The 19,126-nt window shown below is 37.1% G+C and overlaps 1 protein-coding gene across 7 annotated transcripts in view; it reads right to left on the reverse strand.

Moving 5' to 3' along the window:
• Positions 1 to 19,126, reverse strand: part of ctnnd2b (catenin (cadherin-associated protein), delta 2b) — an 82,533-nt gene that overhangs the window by 35,522 nt on the left and 27,885 nt on the right. For 6 of the 7 annotated variants that reach the window (XR_014206741.1, XM_082172787.1, XM_082172789.1 and 3 more), the window contains 6 exons: positions 11,568 to 11,602; positions 10,076 to 10,192; positions 5,801 to 5,967; positions 4,298 to 4,838; positions 3,970 to 4,113; positions 2,107 to 2,356 (listed from right to left, as the gene is read on the reverse strand). Coding sequence is in view for 6 of the 7 variants with exons in the window: in XM_082172787.1 (XP_082028913.1) it covers positions 2,107 to 2,356; positions 3,970 to 4,113; positions 4,298 to 4,838; positions 5,801 to 5,967; positions 10,076 to 10,192; positions 11,568 to 11,602 (1,254 nt within the window). In the remaining variant the exon portion in view is untranslated. The remainder of the gene's footprint in view (positions 1 to 2,106; positions 2,357 to 3,969; positions 4,114 to 4,297; positions 4,839 to 5,800; positions 5,968 to 10,075; positions 10,193 to 11,567; positions 11,603 to 19,126) is intronic. The other variant, XM_082172791.1, reaches the window with a different exon arrangement.

The raw sequence follows: 19,126 nt of genomic DNA on the forward strand, positions 1-19,126 counted from the left end.
TGGAAACATGTTTCTTGTGTAATAGCTCTAATATTCCTGTACAAATATTTCACACATTAAAAACTGTTATTTATATGAAAATGTATTGCAGCGATTATCATATTTATGGGTCCTTTGTGTCATTAAAAAGTTTGAATGCCTCTGATCTAGATGTTCCTGTTTCTTCATAAGATGTACAATATGTTATAATGCAGTGTCTTGTGTATACACAATATTTTGAAACAAATAATTTTTTTGTTAAACAAATGCTGTTTCACATATAATTTGCAAGGATTTTGGTGATAAACTGCGGCCGGTATGGTTGCCAGACCCACCCTTTAATATACCAAACACTATTAGTGAACCAAAGATAACAGACGACATTGTTTGACATGTTCTGAAACAGTTTGAAATTGTCTGTGCATATCTGTGCATTTGTTTGCAGCCAGTAAATGCAATGCATCACACGTCATACCACCTCCACCATAACCACTAGCAGTGAGAAGACATGGGAGAAAAACAAAAGAATGAGGGGTCAACAGAAGGGATGGCAAAAATCAACTAAAACAAGGTCAAATCAGCAGAAAAAGCAAGCAAACAAAAAAAGAGAGAAGTCATACAGTACTTTAGTTCACAAGAGATGATCGTCAATGGCCTCTCAGCACATCAAATTAATGACACAGGATAAAACCAAAAATATGCTTAATACCAATATAAAGATAGAGTGAAAAGGTGGAACTGACTACCTCTCTATAAAATCATGCGCTATCATTCTTGAAGGATGTTTACTTTTGTGACAAATGTGCAATAGGTTTTTGTGATTTTGGATTTTGTTAGTATACAGTACACAGGCAATCTGAGGTACTACAGGAAGTGAGGTCATGTGAAGTCTGATTCATGCTGTAGAGGAGAGTGGAAAAAGATGCGTCACCCCGTTAATCACGCAAACTAAACATTTAATTATTTATTTTTTACATGTGACCATATATTTGAAAAGAGCCAATCATATACAGCTGATGGTGATTGAAAGATGCAGATAAATAGTGAGGATTTTCATTTTAAAATATTGATAAATTTTAATTGTATAAAACTATGAAATTTCTTTAGTAAAAGATTCACTAGGTACACTACCGTTCAAAAGTTTGGGTCAGTAATTATTTAATTTTTTTTACTTTCATTCAGCAAGGATGCATTAAATTGATAAAAAGAGAATAAGATATTCAAATGTTACAAAAGTAACATTTCTGTTTTCTTAAGTAAGATTTCTGTTTAAAAAAAATTATATTTTATTAAGAATCATCAAAGAATCCTGAAAGAATCATGGTTTACACAAAAGTATTCAGCAGCACAACTGTTTTCAACATTGATAATAAGAAAGCGTCACAAAGCACCATAATATAATAATTTTTGAAGTACTGGAATAATCTCTGTTGAAATGTAGCTAATTTCATTTTTGCTATCGCAGGAATACATTACATTTTAAAATAGAAAACAGTTATTTTAATTGTAATAATATTTCACTATATTGTTTTTACTGTATTTATGATCAAATATATGTAGCCTTGGTAAGCATAAGAGACTTCTTTCAAAAACATAAACAATTCCTACAAACCCTACACCTTTGAACGGTACCATATCTCTGGGACAAAGTCTGTCAGATGCTTTGTAATACTGATAGTGAACATACAATACATTATTAAATGTTGAAAATTATTTCACAAAATTTAAATATGTAGTGACAGGTGTCCTGGCAGTTTTATGAAAATGCAAATGGTTCACATATTTACCCCTAACAGACTTATTATTATGTTTTTGTTTTTTTGAGAAGTCATGTTACCATGGCTCTGTTACAGATGGTTTATTTTGGATTCAGTTGCCATTAGACATTCTGAAATGTCATTAGCTGTATTAGATCTCTTTTTTCCTTGCCCAAGCACAAATTAAACTTAACAGTGGCACAGCTTACACCACTCTCCCCAACAATGTCTTCAGTGACAACTTGTGCATGTGAAGCTCTATTTGATTTGTAAATCACACAGCACGTCAATTCGGCTCTAATTCTCACTAACTGGGTCAGATCTCCGTGTGCCGTTCTTTCAAGATGTATTAGACAAAGGGAGGACTCACCTGGGGTCCTTCTGGATGCTGTCCACAGAGGGCGACCTGACCAGGGTAGCTTCCGGGGGCAAAGCAGGCCCCGATTTGCTGTAGGGTGAGTCTGTGGAGGGGCAGAATTGTAGTGTACGGTAGGGGTTGGCATAGTCGGCGGTGGAGGCACCAGGGCCAGTAGCGTAGCCGGAACGGGGGAATGTTCCCGTGGCGTTCTGGCTTCCAGTGCGCTGCAAGGGTATGGAGTCAACACCGGGAGAGGAAGGGGCTACAACAGGAGAGTAGGGACAGAGCAAAAAGTTCAGGACCTGGTCACAAAACTGGTTCATTGGATCTTTGGGTGCAGCAAAAGGTGGAAAAACATTACATGTTGACCAGGTATTACAATCAAAAGAGAGAAGGAGGCGGAGGAGGACAGAAGGAGCAAAACAAAACAGAAAGGATGTTAAACCATCAAAATAACAAACTGGCCCATAATGATAGCTCTTCAGTAGGTGCTTTATTACTGTAGCTTGTCTGAGTGTCAATGCAAAACAGTTTTTTTCTCTCTGGCCTGCTTTTGTTCAGATTTGAATAGCTACCCAGAAACCACCACTGAGGGCTGTTCTTCCTGACGGCAGAGTTTTCCAGCTGACTGGAGCTCAGAGCCGTGCTGGAAACATTCCCGCTTTAAAGTCAACACGAACATTTACTTTCTTTTTTTTTTGCACAAGCCTGGTGCGCACGATTCATCTATTCACAATATTATAAATAAAAAAGTAATCTTTTCTCTCTTTTTTTCATTTAATTAATTTATGTCAGCACCAAAGGCTATTATCATGGCAAAACCTGTGTAGTTTAAAACACAATGACAAGCAATAAACAAACTCTTACAGCATACAAATTTGTATAAGATACTTAAATTTGATATCTGAACATTTCACACAAAAAAATCCTGGTGGGACCTTTTTATAAAATATCTTGTTAAATCTTTTATATGATGTCACCATTCCCTTTTATTTTTCAAAATTTCCTTTTCTAGCTCCCTTCTGTGGTATGTAATGTCCACTTTTCACAACCAATCAATTCTGAATTAATACCCTATCCCATAGCATAATCCATATTCGGTTCGACCAGGAAATACATTAGGTGATGGAAGTAAAATTATGAACAGCATTTGATGTTGACTTTTAATACCAGTCAGGTGCACAAGTTTGATTGCAAAGGTTCAAGGTATAGCTCACCCAAAATTTAAAATGCTACCATTTACTCGCCATCATGTCATGCTTAACCTGTATAACTTTCTTTCATCTGTGGAACATAAATATTTTGAAAAGTGTTGGGGTCAAAAACAAACATGGACCCCACTGACTATTTTTGTACAATTAAAAAAAAAAATTCAAAATAGTCTCCTTTATGTTCCACAGAAGAAAGAAAGTCATGCAGGTTTGAAACAACATGAGGGTGAGTAAATGAGTCAATTATTTGTGACTGAACTGCTCCTTTTCCTTGCATACCTGCTTGTTATGGTTGTACAAGTAGAAACCCATTTAGCCTGCAAAAGTGTAATACAAGTGTAGGGACGTCTGTGCTTTTATAGTTTATAATTGTAATGATATATTACATTCAGCTCAACTGATAAAACAAAATGTGAGCGCAAGTATATTTACTTTAAAACCTTTAAAGCAAAACTTGTTACTATCTGATACTGTTAAAGTGATGATGCATGGTTGCTCACAGCTATTAATTGGGCACTTGGGAAAACACTTCTATTCTGAACAAAAATAAAGCTGAAACAAGCCTCTTATTTCATAAATGCACAGTCTGTACAAGAGCCATAATGTTCTAGATGAAAAGATTTTGTTAGTAAATTGTTAGAGAACCTGATGCCTGCCATCTTACCCTGGCCTTGATTGAAGTTTCTCAGGGGGGCTTTCTGATAGACTCTGTCCTCATAAATGGGGTCGATGTGGTGCTCAGGAGACTGCAGGGGTCTGAGCTCTGAGCCCAGGTGACTGTGCTGACTGCTGTACGAACCCCTAGAACCTACATCATGGACAAAGGGAGATTCTCAAGCACAAAGATGCTATAAATGTACAATAGTGTAAAATTCTTATCCACATGTCTGATGATATCAAACACCCGCTAAGAGTGAAAATAGCCCGTGCTTATGTGTTTTTGGTAGTGCTACTACTAAACGGAAAGGCTGTATCCGACAAAGAGCACTGACCTGCCAGACTGCCAGGTCTCTGGAGTGTGGCGTTGGCGTACAGATCATGAGAGATTTTGTACTGATCGGTGGTGTGCATCATTCTCTTGGTGGGGGACAGAGTGGCGTAGCTTCCTACTGCAGCGCTGAGCTGGTGTAGCGGAGACGAGCTGGAGCCATTGCCCGGTCCCACCATGTGCAGCGGTGAAGAGGACGACCCTCCTCCCACCGCCATGTTGATGGGAGAGCTGGTGCTGTAGGACTTGGCTAGCCGGCTCGGGGACTGCTTGGGCGACGACACCCGCGCCAGAGTGGCGTAGCTGGGCATGTCGGAGGCTGAGCCCAGCCTCTGCAGTTTGGAGGGGGAGCCCAAAGCCTGCATGGAAAAGGGAGAGCTCACTCGCTGGGCTGGTAGAGTGGAGCAGGAATAGTTTACAGGGGCTGTTGGCGGATCGTCAGGCATGTGGAATGCACTGCCATGACTCTGGGCAAAGGAGTCTCGAGAATGGGCCCGGGCGGCTGTCTCTCTGGCAGCCAGCTGGGCAACACGATTAGACGTCACCTGGAGGTAAGTGACATGTAAAGAGCTAGAATTTCACTCATCTAGGAGCTAAGAGCTAAGTGATGGTGACCGACATGACATTTTCAAAGGGAAAAAGGGGTGAATTCGCTAAATGCTTGCGCCACTTTTTAGTGTGTGGTAATTCAGTAGAAAAACACCTCGCAGTCTAGTATAAATGCAAATGAGTATTTCAATTAAGTCACTGTCATTCTTTTGAATTCATCTGAATTCACTGCACTGTTAATCTTGTCAATGAAATAACTAACAAAAATGTTTGTTTAAGAAAATGAAAAAAGTGCATCATGATGACAATTTTTTAATTAAATTATACTACTGACGAAAATATGAAGAAAAATAACACCACACTGACAATGTTTTTTCATGTTTTTGTTAAAAGTTTATGGAGCCCTGCACATGATGTGTAGGGGGAAAAAAAATCGACATATTAATTTGTTTCCTCATTTTAGAGAAATTGTGGTACTAATTTGTGATTGTACGAATTTGTACAAGGCCACGTTTTAACTAAGATAAGTAAACTAATTAATAAAACGTTACCAGAAATAAAGTCGTTGGAATGAGTTCTTAATTTTTAGCCACAATATCTATTTTTTTCCACACGTCATATATGGGGCTCTGTACATTTTAACGTGCATCAACTTTTAACAAAAAAATTTAAATGCAGTGTTGTTTTTATAAATAAGATGACTAAAATGAATGAATATGACATAATGAAATTTTGACTAAATTTAAAGGATGTTTTCATCAAAAGGCAAAGGCCATGACTGAACAAATCAGTCTGATCAGGCACTAAATAAATGAAGGCAGCACATGCACATAAATGGCACTATTAGCAGACGCAATTCTTAGTGAATTCCCCCAGAGGGTCTTCTCGTAAAAACAGGTGGAAAAGTTTAAGACAAAAGGGTCAAAATCAGAGTTTTTAAAAAGAGATGAATCCCCACCTGATTATAGCTATGTATGGCTCCTCCCACCTGACCACTGCGCGGGGGCTGGGAGGCCGACAGGTCGCCGAGGGCCAGGGTCTGGTTGCTATGGTAACTGACTGGATAGGGAAAGGTGCCCTCTTGATTATTGAGCTGCAAAGCACTCTGAGAGAGGATGCCTGGTCCTGTGAAGGGGAAATTTGGGAGAAAGAGAAATACTATTAGTTTGACAATGACTTTTTATATCCAACAGAGATGAAGAATTGCAGTTGGTCTTCTTTATTTGCATACTGAATTGTCTGTGGTTTTGTCATCTTTGCATATATTTAACCATGTTTAACTTCCTTTACAGTGACTTTTGATTCTTGTGTGCAGCCAACAGAAAACAAGATACATGATGTCAATCGACATTCGACAATGTCTAATCGGCATGAATCAGCATTACATTTACATAGATTCAAAGCCTAAAATCTAAACTTGCATAAAACATTATTTCTTTTGCAGCCTTGCAAGCTCAGGTATTTCCTTCAGGAGATGCAAATCTTGTTACCCTCTCTTCTCTGTCCATTTAATTCCCCTCACCTCATTTTACCTTCGTAAAATTGGTTAATTGCTTTACCATTTCATCTCATATTCTTTCATTGTCTTCCAGCCTCCATCCCCAGTATTTCTCTTCTCTTTCTGTTTTACTTTCTTTTATACTGCTCATTATTTCAAGCCTCACAGTGAGTAGATGGACAGAAAAGGCATGCATAATTAATCACTGCTGGAAGACACTCAATGAGCACACATTCAGGAAAATGGGGTCAGCATGAACAGAAATCGCAGTCCCTTCTCTTTGCTCGGCCCTCCTGTGCTGACAGCCTGACACTGTACCAAATAGCAGTGATTCCCAGTCCTGTTTAGTCTTACAGTATGTCCCCCACAGTCACATTAATAAGGCACAGTTACTCTAAGAAAGGTGTTCCTTTGAACTCATCATTCAGAATTATAATACATTTTTAAACTGGACACTACAAACATGATTCACTTTGAAACAAAAAAATATACTGTTGGGGAAAAACCAACTGATGCTTGACTCACCAACTGAAGTAGTTTGAGAAGCTGTAGAAACTTGCTTTATACATATATTTAGTTTCATTGGCTGAGACATCTAATAAGATGAAAGTGTAAGTGAAACAAGAAAAACTGTTGAAGAAATAATATTAGAGAAGTGTGTTATATTATTCAAAAGAGGCTAACGCATATGAGTATTTTCACTTTGCTAAAAGTCTCATTCACAAGCAAATAAAAAATGTTAATACAAGATTTGTAGTTGGAAGTTAAATGTATCTTTTGACCATATTCACTTAAAATCCTATATAGTATAGTGTACATTCATATATTCATATTTTATATTCATATACTGTATACACTACTGTTTAAAAGTGTGAGGTAAGATTTATCTTTTAAAGAAATCAATACTTTTCTTCTCCATGGATCGATTAAACTGATCAAAAGTGACAGTAAAGACAAATAATTGTAACAAAAAAAAAAATCTTGAAAGAAAAATATGCTGTTTTCAGCATTGGTAATACTTAGAAATGTTTCTTAAGCAGCAAATCAGCATTTTAGAATGATTTCTGAAGGATCATGTGACATTGAAGACTAATAATTGAGCTGAAAATTCAGCTTTGATTTCAAATATGTTAAAATAAAAATAAAAATAAACTAAAAACAGCAATTTTAAATTGTAATAATACTTCATAATGCTACTGTTTTTACTAGTGAGCATAAAACACAACTTTTTAAAAACAAAAAATCTTAATAACCCCAAACGTCTGAAAATAGTGCACATTAAAGCACAAAGCACAATCCAAATTCCTGTACGCTTGTGGTTTGTACCCGTTTGGCAATCACTGCCATATAGCAGCACATATCACCTGTGTGCACAGACATGAATTTAAATGCTGTTTAATCTCCGACAGCCTGCAAAGTCGATCATGATGGTGTGTGGTTTTGTGTCGTGTTAACCGAAGCTTATTGCTGCACTGTCAGGGCATGTTTCTCCTCTTCTGAGGATGTCTGACAGCACCAAAAGATGTTGCATCTTTTAAAGAGATGCCAAGTTAAAATGGCCTGACAGAAGCATTAATCTCTGTTTACAAAACATCTACATGCCACAACATGCTGTAAGATGAATCAAAATTATAAAACAGCTTATTTTAGTGATATTCACATGATATTTTTTCATCTGTGATGCTGTTTCAAACAAAAACGGGCCACAAGTATGAGGATTAAAATAAAACCAATAAAGGCCTGTGGTCTATGAAAAGATTTCCCATAAATGGAGACACAAACACACCTAGACTATGTGACAGTGCGACTTCACAACCACTGAAGATGATAACTGGGTCATTTGAGATGGGTCATTTCAAATGACCCAGTAATATCAGAAACTGGCTGACTGCGGTTATTGAAAATGGCTGGAGTTTACTATAACCACTTTAGCCACTATCAGATTCAAAAGAGGCACATTTACAGTAAGAGCTGAAAGTTTCATAAATGTAGTCTCAACCCAAGTGTCTCAGACATCTTAAGATGCCATTTGCTGCCATACAGAGTGGTAGTGCGGTGGAAGATCTGTGTCCAGGTGGCTGGTCACTTATCTTTTTGGGTGTGGGGTTTTATCTGCACACTATATGACCTGCATTTTAGATCAGAGCTGATAAATATTTCAGCTGAATTCTATTTATAACTCACAGCTAGAGAGAGTGAAACCACTACAAGCAAGTAAATAAATACAGAATATACTGTCTTGTAAGATGGCTCATTAAAAACCATTAAGGGTCCATGTACACTGATTTATTTAGCAGTTTGCTCAATATTTCATGTCCTGTGATGCTTTGGTTGAAGTTTCCTGTAGTTTAGTTTGCTTACTTAAAGCTATGTCTAACATTACTGAAAGTTGTATTACGCGGCAAAGATCACAGACGGCCCCAGATTATTGTTGTTCAACATTCATTACTCGTTAAAACATCACACTCTTACTTGATCTGGACAAATTGAGCACCATTAGAAAGGTTTAAGACTCCAGCTTTGATATTTGACCACTGTTTATGATTAAACTGGTTTGCAGTGACATTAATTTCTTAATTTATGCCATGAGTGCAAAATAATTAATCTGTAACGTTCGTTATTTTGAATAGAAATCATCACTCATAAAGCATTAATTCATGTCTTCTCCGGTTTATTGGTGTTCAAATGCATGCAATATACAGCATTTTAGTTCCACAGCTATTAGTCCAATGGTGTGCATATTTGGAGAAATAATGATTAATCAGATAAGTCAGTTATTGACACCAATGGCTAGTGAAAATGATGTGCAGTGTATCTGTAATAATTAAAACTAGATTAAAACCAGCTGTAGATATTGGAGCCATGATCAGAAACCAAGATAAATATAAGTATAGTGCACTTTTTTAACTTTTAGAAGTACACTAGCATACTGATTGATTCAAAGTACATGAACATGGATAAAAGCCTCTTATGCTTTGGTGAGCATAAGAGACTAAATTCTTTTTTTTTTTTAAACATAAAGACCCCAAAGTTTTGAAAGGTAGTGTATTTCTACCTGATCTAACCCCTTCAGAAATTATTTTTTTATGTATAACATTATATATTGATGCTAAATCTGTCATTTTAAATAATATTTAATGTTAATGTAACCAATTCATTAAGATGTCACCACAAGGACAAACCAAACGTTGGGCTAAAAATGTAATAAAAAAATTTAACCCAACTTCAGGGTTTGTCCATATTTGACAACCCAGCATTTTTTTAGAGTGTATGGACACCTGTTTTACACTATATCTCAACCTCCTTTATACACTGAGAAACTGAGCCTTTGAAAAATATCATATTTAATCAGTTCAGATGAAGTCTGATATTCTCAGCAGGGTGAATATACTTGTTTCCTTAAAAACTCTGTTGAGAAATCACCCGTAATTCATGCATTAAGCTACTAGCATGCATAATAAGGGAGATAGGGAGGTTAACTGATGAATTTCACAAAGCTGGAGAATATAGCAAGCTCATGTGAATACACTCTACAGAGCAACACCTGCAAGCTCATATTATGGGCTGTTACACATGCATTTCTGACTAAGAACCCTCAGAGAATGTAAATTATCACTCATTTCAGCTTAAGATCACAACTATGCGGGATCAGAACATTTAGGAGTCATTAACATACTTCAGTCTCAGAAATTTCTTAATTGTGTTAAACTTCCAGCATTTAAAAGTGCTCCTTACTTTCGCCTGTAGTGAATTCCTGTGCATCCAGAATACCAGACTCTTGAAGAGATCGGATGCAGGAATCTACAAGTTCCAGACCTGTGGTGAGCTCCTCCTCTATATCCTTCTGTCCGTCTGTGAACAAAGACATGAGAGGTAACTTCATCTAGCAGGCGTTTGATACAACTAATAGAATTACCAAGACAAAAAGAAGACAAAAAATAAAGCAGCTCCCTCCCTACAGTAATGAGTGTTTCAATATTCTGGTAGTTACCCAGCAAGGACAAAATGTTTTACAATGCTGATTGCAGTTAGGTTAAGCTGAAATAAAATGCTTTAAAAAAACATTCACCTATAATTTAAAACTGTAAAAATGTGCATTGTGCAAATGTGCAGTTTACATATTCAAATCGACGTTTTATTTAGGTTTTGAAATCTGTACATCTGAATGAGACATTTAAAAAATGCAGTGAAAATATTTGTATTTACAGAATGAAGGTTTATGACCAAAAACCAACCATATGCTAGTTATTCAGATTACTTGATTCATATAGGGTAGCCTGTGAACATTTATATAAAAACTGGATAAAAAAAATTTATTTGAAAGAAATATGAAAAAAAGACACCACTTGAGTCTTATAATTGATCTCTATATGTATCTGAAGCATTGTGACAATACGTATTATGTTAAAAAAAAACACCCCCCATCTGACGTATTAAGGCCAATTCACACTATACTGACAGACGGTGACCAATGTGCACAATCACCAGATTACAGTATGTCACTTCTCAGACATTCCACGACACGACAAACGCTGATTGAACATGAAAACAAGCGCCGTCCAATGCCAACAGACGCCGACAGGGGTAACACACTGATCCGACAAAATGTCTGTTGCCATTGGTCGGCATCTGTCGGTTCGGTGTGAACTGGCCTTAAATTATACTGAATAAATTGATATCACAACCTTTTCACAACATTTTTATAATGTAGTCCTATTCTGAAGGCCAAAACTGGCATGAACTAAAACCATACAAATTTCCAGTACAAAACCAACCACTGAGGAATCTACAAAATAATTTTCAATTTGAACTAGCCTGCATGAAAATGAGATGCTTAATCTGGTTTTGTTTTGATTCTTCATCAAGAACCCAGTATTTTAAAGAGTGTGGCGTGACCGCAAGCTCATGAATCATTTATGTGCTGCACTGCTCCTGCTCTTCAATCTCAGCCTCTCCTCTATGTTTTATGTCCTGGAAGGCAGAGGTTGTCATCTTGGGCTAACGTTTTGCTGTTGCACAATCAATACAGTCAAAAGTCAACATGTTTCGCTCTGACATGCACGGATTACCACGTGGGCAGCTAGATTATGGCAACTGTCAAAACGCATTTCAGAAGGTCCTCTTAATACAACATCCACCTTCTTGTAAGGTTTCAAATCATTGATTTCAAAACAATTGGCTGAAGAGCAAGACAATTCTCATTTTAGCAAGAAACCAATTCAGTTACCTTGGTTGTTCCAGCGAAACTTCTCATCTGCAGAACTGTAGGATTAAGGATAGAATAGATTTAGATGCATCGTCAACACAAACACTGAAGTGATGATAATATTTTTTATGGTAAAGCAGACACAAGAGCATCAGTAAGGTCAGGCATGATGGGGCCTAGTTTGCATTTTATCCCAACTGTGTTCAATGGTTCAGACGCAGTGAACAATTCCTTCATGGACCTTGCTTTCTGCACAGGATCATGTCACACTGGAAGGGCCCAATTTTACAGTAAATGTTTGTCTAAGGAGATTGTACGGCTGTATGCGTGATTTTATGCACCTGTTATTAAGGGATATAAGTGAAATAGACATCTGCCATAACTTTGGAATCAGTAACAGAAAACGTTGTAATAATATTTCGCAATATTACTGTTTTTACTGTATTTTTATTACATAAATGCAGCCTTGGTGAGAGTAAGAAACTTTAAGAAAAGTAAGAAAAGCTATGTGGTGTTACTAAATAAATACTTTGGCTTCCATAAACTACTTGTATAGCTGTTTGCCCATCAAGTTCATAAATCTATTTGCACACTTTCTGAATCACATAACTCGATCAATGAAGTATCATCTCTGTTGTAGAACACACAAACAGAAGCTATGATGATTATGGATTGGGTGGAAATAAAGGCTTGAGGATGAACGTCGAGTCACATACCCCTAATCAATGTCCGGGTTTGTCACCACACGGTATATAGTGGTCTGCCTTACCCGTAACGCTATCAGTAGGCTAAACGCTCACCCATTGTCCTTGGATCTTTACAGCAGCTGCTAAATCACTCTATTGATTTTCTTCCGGCGAGTGTGTAAGGATTCATTTTGTGAGGCAGTCTGTGTTTGTGCGGGGGGTGACTGATCGCAGAAGAAAACAAAACGCCATGTTAATAGGGCCACGGCGTTGTTCTCCTAAAACCCATTCATCACCGTTTCTTCCGCGAACAATGCTATAGACAGAGACAGGCTCCCTGAGAGTGAGTAACAGAAATGAGCCACAAGGCATTTTTTGCCGAACCCCCGTTTTAATGAGTGTGTTGACCTGCTTTCAAACAAGCATTAACTGTTTTCATCCTAATAGCTCCCTATAAAAGACAATTACTGGCTAAATATGTCAGGTAATTACAGTACAAGCAAAATGAAATAAATAAGTCCTCTAAGGTAGATGAACACTGATTCAGTTGTGAGATATGATTATGAGTGCCTACAACACAAAATAAAAAAATAAAAAAACAACTAATTGTTCCCATTGGCTGGAAATTGTCGTTCAATTTCCAGTATGCTATAAGACTGACAATTGTGATATCACTCTCGAAGACATCTGGCTAGATAACATCACATTGATGGCACAGAATGAGTCTGTCTTCATGGGGATCATTAAAGCCTTTTGGGATGAAGATATTTTTCTCTCCCAAGATAATTACCTTGAGAATAATGACATGACAGATGAGGCAATCACAGCTGTGGGTCATTGTGTGGTCAGTAGTTAATCACTGTTCTTTATGTGCTCCATTTCCATATTGACTCAACATATTAGCTGAAACACTTGGAGCAATGTGATTTTCGACCATTACAATTAGCACTCTGATTTAGTGTTCTTTGCCTCCAGTCTGGCTAATTGTCTACTGTCACCATTACGTTCAGTTTGTTTAGTAATCATGGACTTTTAGTTTGCATTCACTAAGTTTCTGTCTCCCTTTGTTCCCGCCACTCCTTGGTTGTCATGGTTTCTGTCATTATGAGTTTGTTTGTATCAGCTGTGTGTCATTGAGTGCCTTGTATGAGTTCCTATTTAAGTCGTACCTTTTCTTCATTCAGTGTCCGGTAACGTTTGCGTTTAGTGTGTGTTGCTCAGCCTGATGGCAGTTATTTGGATTATTATTATTAAAACTTTGTGTTGGATCTCTATTGTTCTTTGTCTGTTTGTCTGTTCTACAAATATTCAGAAGATAGAAATATCTTCTTGGTTTGTAAACAACAAACAAAGCGACGTGGACTGCAAACTAATGCTAAATTGATGAACTTGACAGTGTGTGTGTGTATTATAATATCAAATTTGGTAAATCATTAACTGCATTAAACACAACATTTAAAATAATACATAATTAAAATAATTAAAATATCTAACGCAATGAATGCAGCATCCATTCATACATAGAACTTGGTAAAAAGATGGCATTAAAATATACTGTACCATGTTTATATTGTTTCTATATTAATTTGGAGATTCAGTGAGAAATGGTGTATTACAACACATTTTAATGTTAGGTGCGATTAATTACAGAAAAATATGTGATTATTAATTAGTGATTTTTTTATTCATTAGACAGCACTAAATATATACACACACAGACACAGACACACACACACACACACACACACACACACACACACACACACACACACACTTTAGATTAGGGAACACATGTTCACCACTAGGAGTTTTTCTTCAATAAACTCCAAATTACTGCTTATTGATAGTTATAAGGTCGTTGTTGTAGTGGCTATGTTTAGGTATTGGGTAGGGTAAAGGGATGTAGAATATGGTTATGCAGAATAAGGCATCAATATGTCCTTTATAAGTATATAATATGTGCTTTATATGTATATAAGTACTCATAAACAAACAATATGCTAGTATTATGCATGCTAATAAACCACTAGATAATAGTGAATAGTGTCCCCTAATCTAAACTGTTACAGTATACAGTATATATATGGTAAAAGCAATCTTATTCAAAAGATGAAAACTTTATTTATTTTTATCATTTGTGCTGTGGAACAAAACCTAGCTGCCCTATACTGCAGTAATACAAAATGTTTGTGTGTGTGTGTGTGTGTGTGTGTGTGTGTGTGTGTGTGTGTGTGTGTGTGTGTGTGTGTGTGTGTGTGTGTGTGTGTGTGTGTGTGTGTGTGTGTGTGTGTGTGTGTGTGTGTGTATGTGTGTTTGTTTACAGTGTGTGTGTTTGTTACAGCCTGTTTGCTTTGGTTTGTCATGATAGGAGAAAGAAAGTTGAGATTGTGGTGTGAAAGAGTGAAAGTGTGCTATGAAAAGCTTGAACAAAGCTGAGAGCGGCTTTTGTTCACTGCTAACGTATGTGAAAAGAGTGAAAGAGGGAGGGAGAGAAAAAGGCTGTCCCTAAACCGCTGGGGGTCAATGAGTGCCTCCCAACTGACAGACAGAAAGATAGACGCAAGCCATCAAGAAAGAGAGGTTGCTTGCTATTTTAAGCTAAATATATATAATATATAGAGAAGAAGGAATTTAGATGTAAAGTAAACACAGCTTAAAAAGAAGAATATCACCCCAAATAGTCTTGAAATTTAAAAGTAAGATTACACGCATGAAACAAACTGGTGATTTTCACAAGAGTTTGATCGAGGGGGTGGGGCTAACTACTTTCCCATGTCTTCAGTGTGGTGCACAGGCCATGCTGTCAGACAAAGCATGTGAAAGGGCTTCACGTGATTGTATTAATGAGTGCGGAGCAGAGGCACTCATCTGTAAGAGCCAGGCCACCCATTATTAAACTCTACATGAGTCTGACTAAAATAGTGCTTGTTAGTCCTGGTACTGTATGTGAGGTATATAACACGGAGAGAAATTTATCATGAAACATTTCAGCTTGAGATTGAAGAGATTGAATCTATTTAATCCATTTAGTCATTAGGGCTCCAAGATTAGTCCACTTAAAAAGAAAAGAAATCTGTAAATTGTAAATTCAGACTTTCTTTCTTCCATAGAACACAAACTGTGAATTTAAGACTATCCAGCTCACTCCTTTCTTTATAATGAAAGAGAATGTGAGCTGTCAGGGTTAAGCTTCAAAATGACTTTAAAAGTATCATAAAAGTACCATTTTCCAAGTCTTCTAAAGCCATATGATATCTTTCTGTGAGAAACAGGCTGAAATTCATGTCATTTTGCCAAAAGAAGTACTCCTACAGTCCTTAAAAAGACAGTTTAGCAAAACCATGAGAAAAACAGAAACAATGCTGTGTGGGATTTTGGACTCGTCATGGAATGATATACGCTACAAATCAAGAGAGATGTAACACAGTCCTCAGAGAGGAATACATTTCAATCCCAGTGCGAGAGAGCATCCCGTAATGAGAGAGCCCCTCTTGAAGTGCTGAATCATGGCCGTCTTTCTCACAGCAGAATTGTTTCAGAGGATATGAAAGCAATGGATGGTGCTGCACAGATGCTGTACAGCTGCTTTGTGATGGTGAACACTCTTTTACAGTGTATTACTATGAATGGCATGAATGTAAAATATTTTCACTACAAATCACAGTAACATAAACAGGAGTCCCCAGACACCTCTGCTGCCCTGGCTGCCACAAAATGGCTCTCGTCTGGAAACTGACTCATGAAAATTTAGTAGTAGTTTTAACATAGTAACACTCACTGTGGTAACTTGCTTACAAAAATGTAGTACTTATGTATATGGATTACCATGGTAATTAAAAGAAAACATTAATATTGTGAAATATTACTAGAATTCAAAATATTTTAAAAAAAATCTATTTCATAATCTATTTTCATATATTTTTTAAATGTAATTTATTGATTGCGAAGGTGAATTTTCAGCATCATTACTCCAGTCTTCAGTGTCAAATTATCCTTTGGAAATCATTCTAATATACTCATTTGGTGCTCAAATAACAATACTTATTATTATAAATGTTGAAAACAGTTAATATTTTTGTGGAAAAAATACACTTTTTTTCAGAATGCTTTCATTAATTGAAAGTTCAAAAGAACAATAATTGTATTTTGTGTTATTAGTACTAAGCAATCCAAATCAGTATTATGCAGTCCATGGTTTTGAATAAGTTACTACAAATACCACAGTTACACTATGGGTACTATTCAGTAACTATGGTAAATTCAGGTAAAGTCACTGTATTTCTACTTTAAATGTTTCAAAAGGAGTTTCCAGACTGATTTGGACTTTAAAAAATAGATCCCAGTGTGCAGTAACAAGGACAACAGCAGTTAGCATGAGCAATTACAGGATCAATCACACATTTCCTATTGTAATTGTGCTTTCTAAAAGGATGGAATGTTATTTCGACTGCATCTGAGGATGTGGTGGCTCATTAGGCTGACAGTGTGAATGATGTCACATGTGGGGAGCTCAGTGGTTGAGATCTGCGCTATGCTAGGCCGGTTTATTTAAAGGGGTCATGAACTGCATTGTTGTATTGTTTTATAATGTTTCCTGGGGTGCACTTATAATGTTAGTATGATTTTTACATAAAATGTTTTCATAATTTAGAAATAAAAGGCATTTTTCCTACCCTGATTTCAGTCCTCTGATTTGAACGCTCTGTTTTAAAGGTAGGGTAGGTAATCATTTTTCTAAAAAAAAAACATTCCAAATTTGTTTAAACTGTCTTTATATACCAATACATAATTAAAATGTAAGTACTCTGAAAAAGAAAATATAAAAATCGAGTGACTGTAGACCTTTTAATCTGCAATAAACACAGCTCATTATTTCCATTCACTCCACCCCCTCCCTTCTGAGCTCCTTCCAAAGCCACGCCCCCAAAACACATGAACGCGCGACGCCAAACGCTCAGGCTGGAACAAGACGCATTTATTACCTGAGACGAGTGGAGAGGAAGGAGCGCAGTACATACAGTGACATCATGTCAGAATCACATGTAATAAAATACCTAACTTTATCACTATGAATATAAACAAATAAGATTTATTTTAGTACTCACTATCAAGCTAGCATATCGATAATGGTAAAGTTTCATTCGGTAACGAGCTATATTTATAAGGCAAAACTAAAAACAGGTTGCATTGATACACGTTTTTCCATTACCATCAGTTACAATGTGATGAAGATGAATTTCGTGTAAGATTCATAACATATACGGTGTTTTGCATGTAAGAGTTTCCATGATGAAAACATTGTTGACTCTAATGAAGACTAACGTACACTCCGAGTCCGGAGACAAGTACCGCATCGTCGGTTCGAGGACAGGTCCGGGGTTGAGGGCGAAGCAGAGGAGGTCGTTCAAGAGCGCGGGCAGGGTCCGAGGAAGTAGTTTTTGCCTTGTTTGCCTTCGCTGACTGCATATGCAGGTGCTTTGAGCTGAATATTTCCGGGAACGGTGACATGTGATGAGTGCACGCCGGGCAGCGCGCGCAGTGGGGCTCGGGGCGGGCACGAGACATGAAGGCATCTGATTGGTTCTTTACATTCGCACCGAATGGCAGTGATTGGTCAGAGTTTTTACTGTCCTGCAGCTGCTACAGAGGTCTGATTTTTTTCATTCCTTTTTCTAAACACATAATGTATTGACTACTATCAGGATGGAAGGACCATTTCACCCAGTATAAAAAAAAGTGTTTCTGAACAGGATTACCTACCCTACCTTTAAGGGGCGTGACTGCTGTGAGACTTCAGTGTAAACGCTCACTGCTGTGATTGGCTAACATCTTTGCATATGAAATGGCTAGTACTACATGTGGAACTCTCTCGAAAACGTTAAGCAGATTTTTACTATTACAGCAGTCAAGGTTAACTAATCTTGAAAAGTATTGATTATAGTATTATATTTAGATCTATAGCACTATATTTAGATCATGGCATGAAAGGTTGCATTGATCTCATCTCGAAATGTTTCTCTAACTCGATTTCTGCACACTAACGAATGCTTTCATAACTAACAGTGCAAACACAATGTAAATAAGAGATTCGTTGATTATACCGAGAGTTTTGGCGAGACTCCAGAACTCAGTCAAAATTGCGACTGATTTACCAAAGAATCCACAGTGAAATGTACTGAATTCAAATAAATAATGTGTTCAACTGAGACATTCACATTGTTGAAAATAAATAACCCTATTCCTAGCATTAGGATCCTTTGGAAGGTAATGTTATTTTTAGTCCAGTGATCCTGTATCGCTCTTCTCTCCTCGTCATCTCCCTAACACGCCAGTGGGCGGGGCCAAAGTTGCGATGATGAAGTAGGAGTTGATCGTCTTCTTCAGTGTTCTTTCACCTACATATGATGTCATAAATAGGTACATTCTACAACGAGTCGTTCTCTGGGCTTGGTTACAATAAAAGCTGTTTTTGGTCTAACGAGGAAGTTTTCAGTTCTGAAACTTACAGGATATTCTTATAGTATGATGACCTCTTGTGGCATGTAAAAAGCTCAAGGAAAATTTGATTTCTCAGTTCATGACCCATTTAAGCTAGGCAGCAGTGTGCCGCTTTGTCACGAGGCAGATCGAATATGTGAGAGACATAGTGGTATCTAGCTGTCTAGTGGTGACACTTCCACTGGCATGGACAGCCATGTAATGTTGTCAAAATACATTTTCCACTCCTTCCTCGGAGTAAAAATAGGGTAGAAAACATATTAAGACCTAAAACATTAGCATTAGATAATAAAACAAGAACTGATGAAAATACTATGATAAATGCCACAGTACTGATATTCACATGTCTTTTCAGAAACGTTAATAACTTAGCTATATCTGAATCTGTTATACAAT

This window comes from Leuciscus leuciscus (genome assembly GCF_965113295.1).
Source record: "Leuciscus leuciscus genome assembly, chromosome: 6".
In the NCBI taxonomy this organism is placed as follows: Eukaryota; Metazoa; Chordata; class Actinopteri; order Cypriniformes; family Leuciscidae; genus Leuciscus; species Leuciscus leuciscus.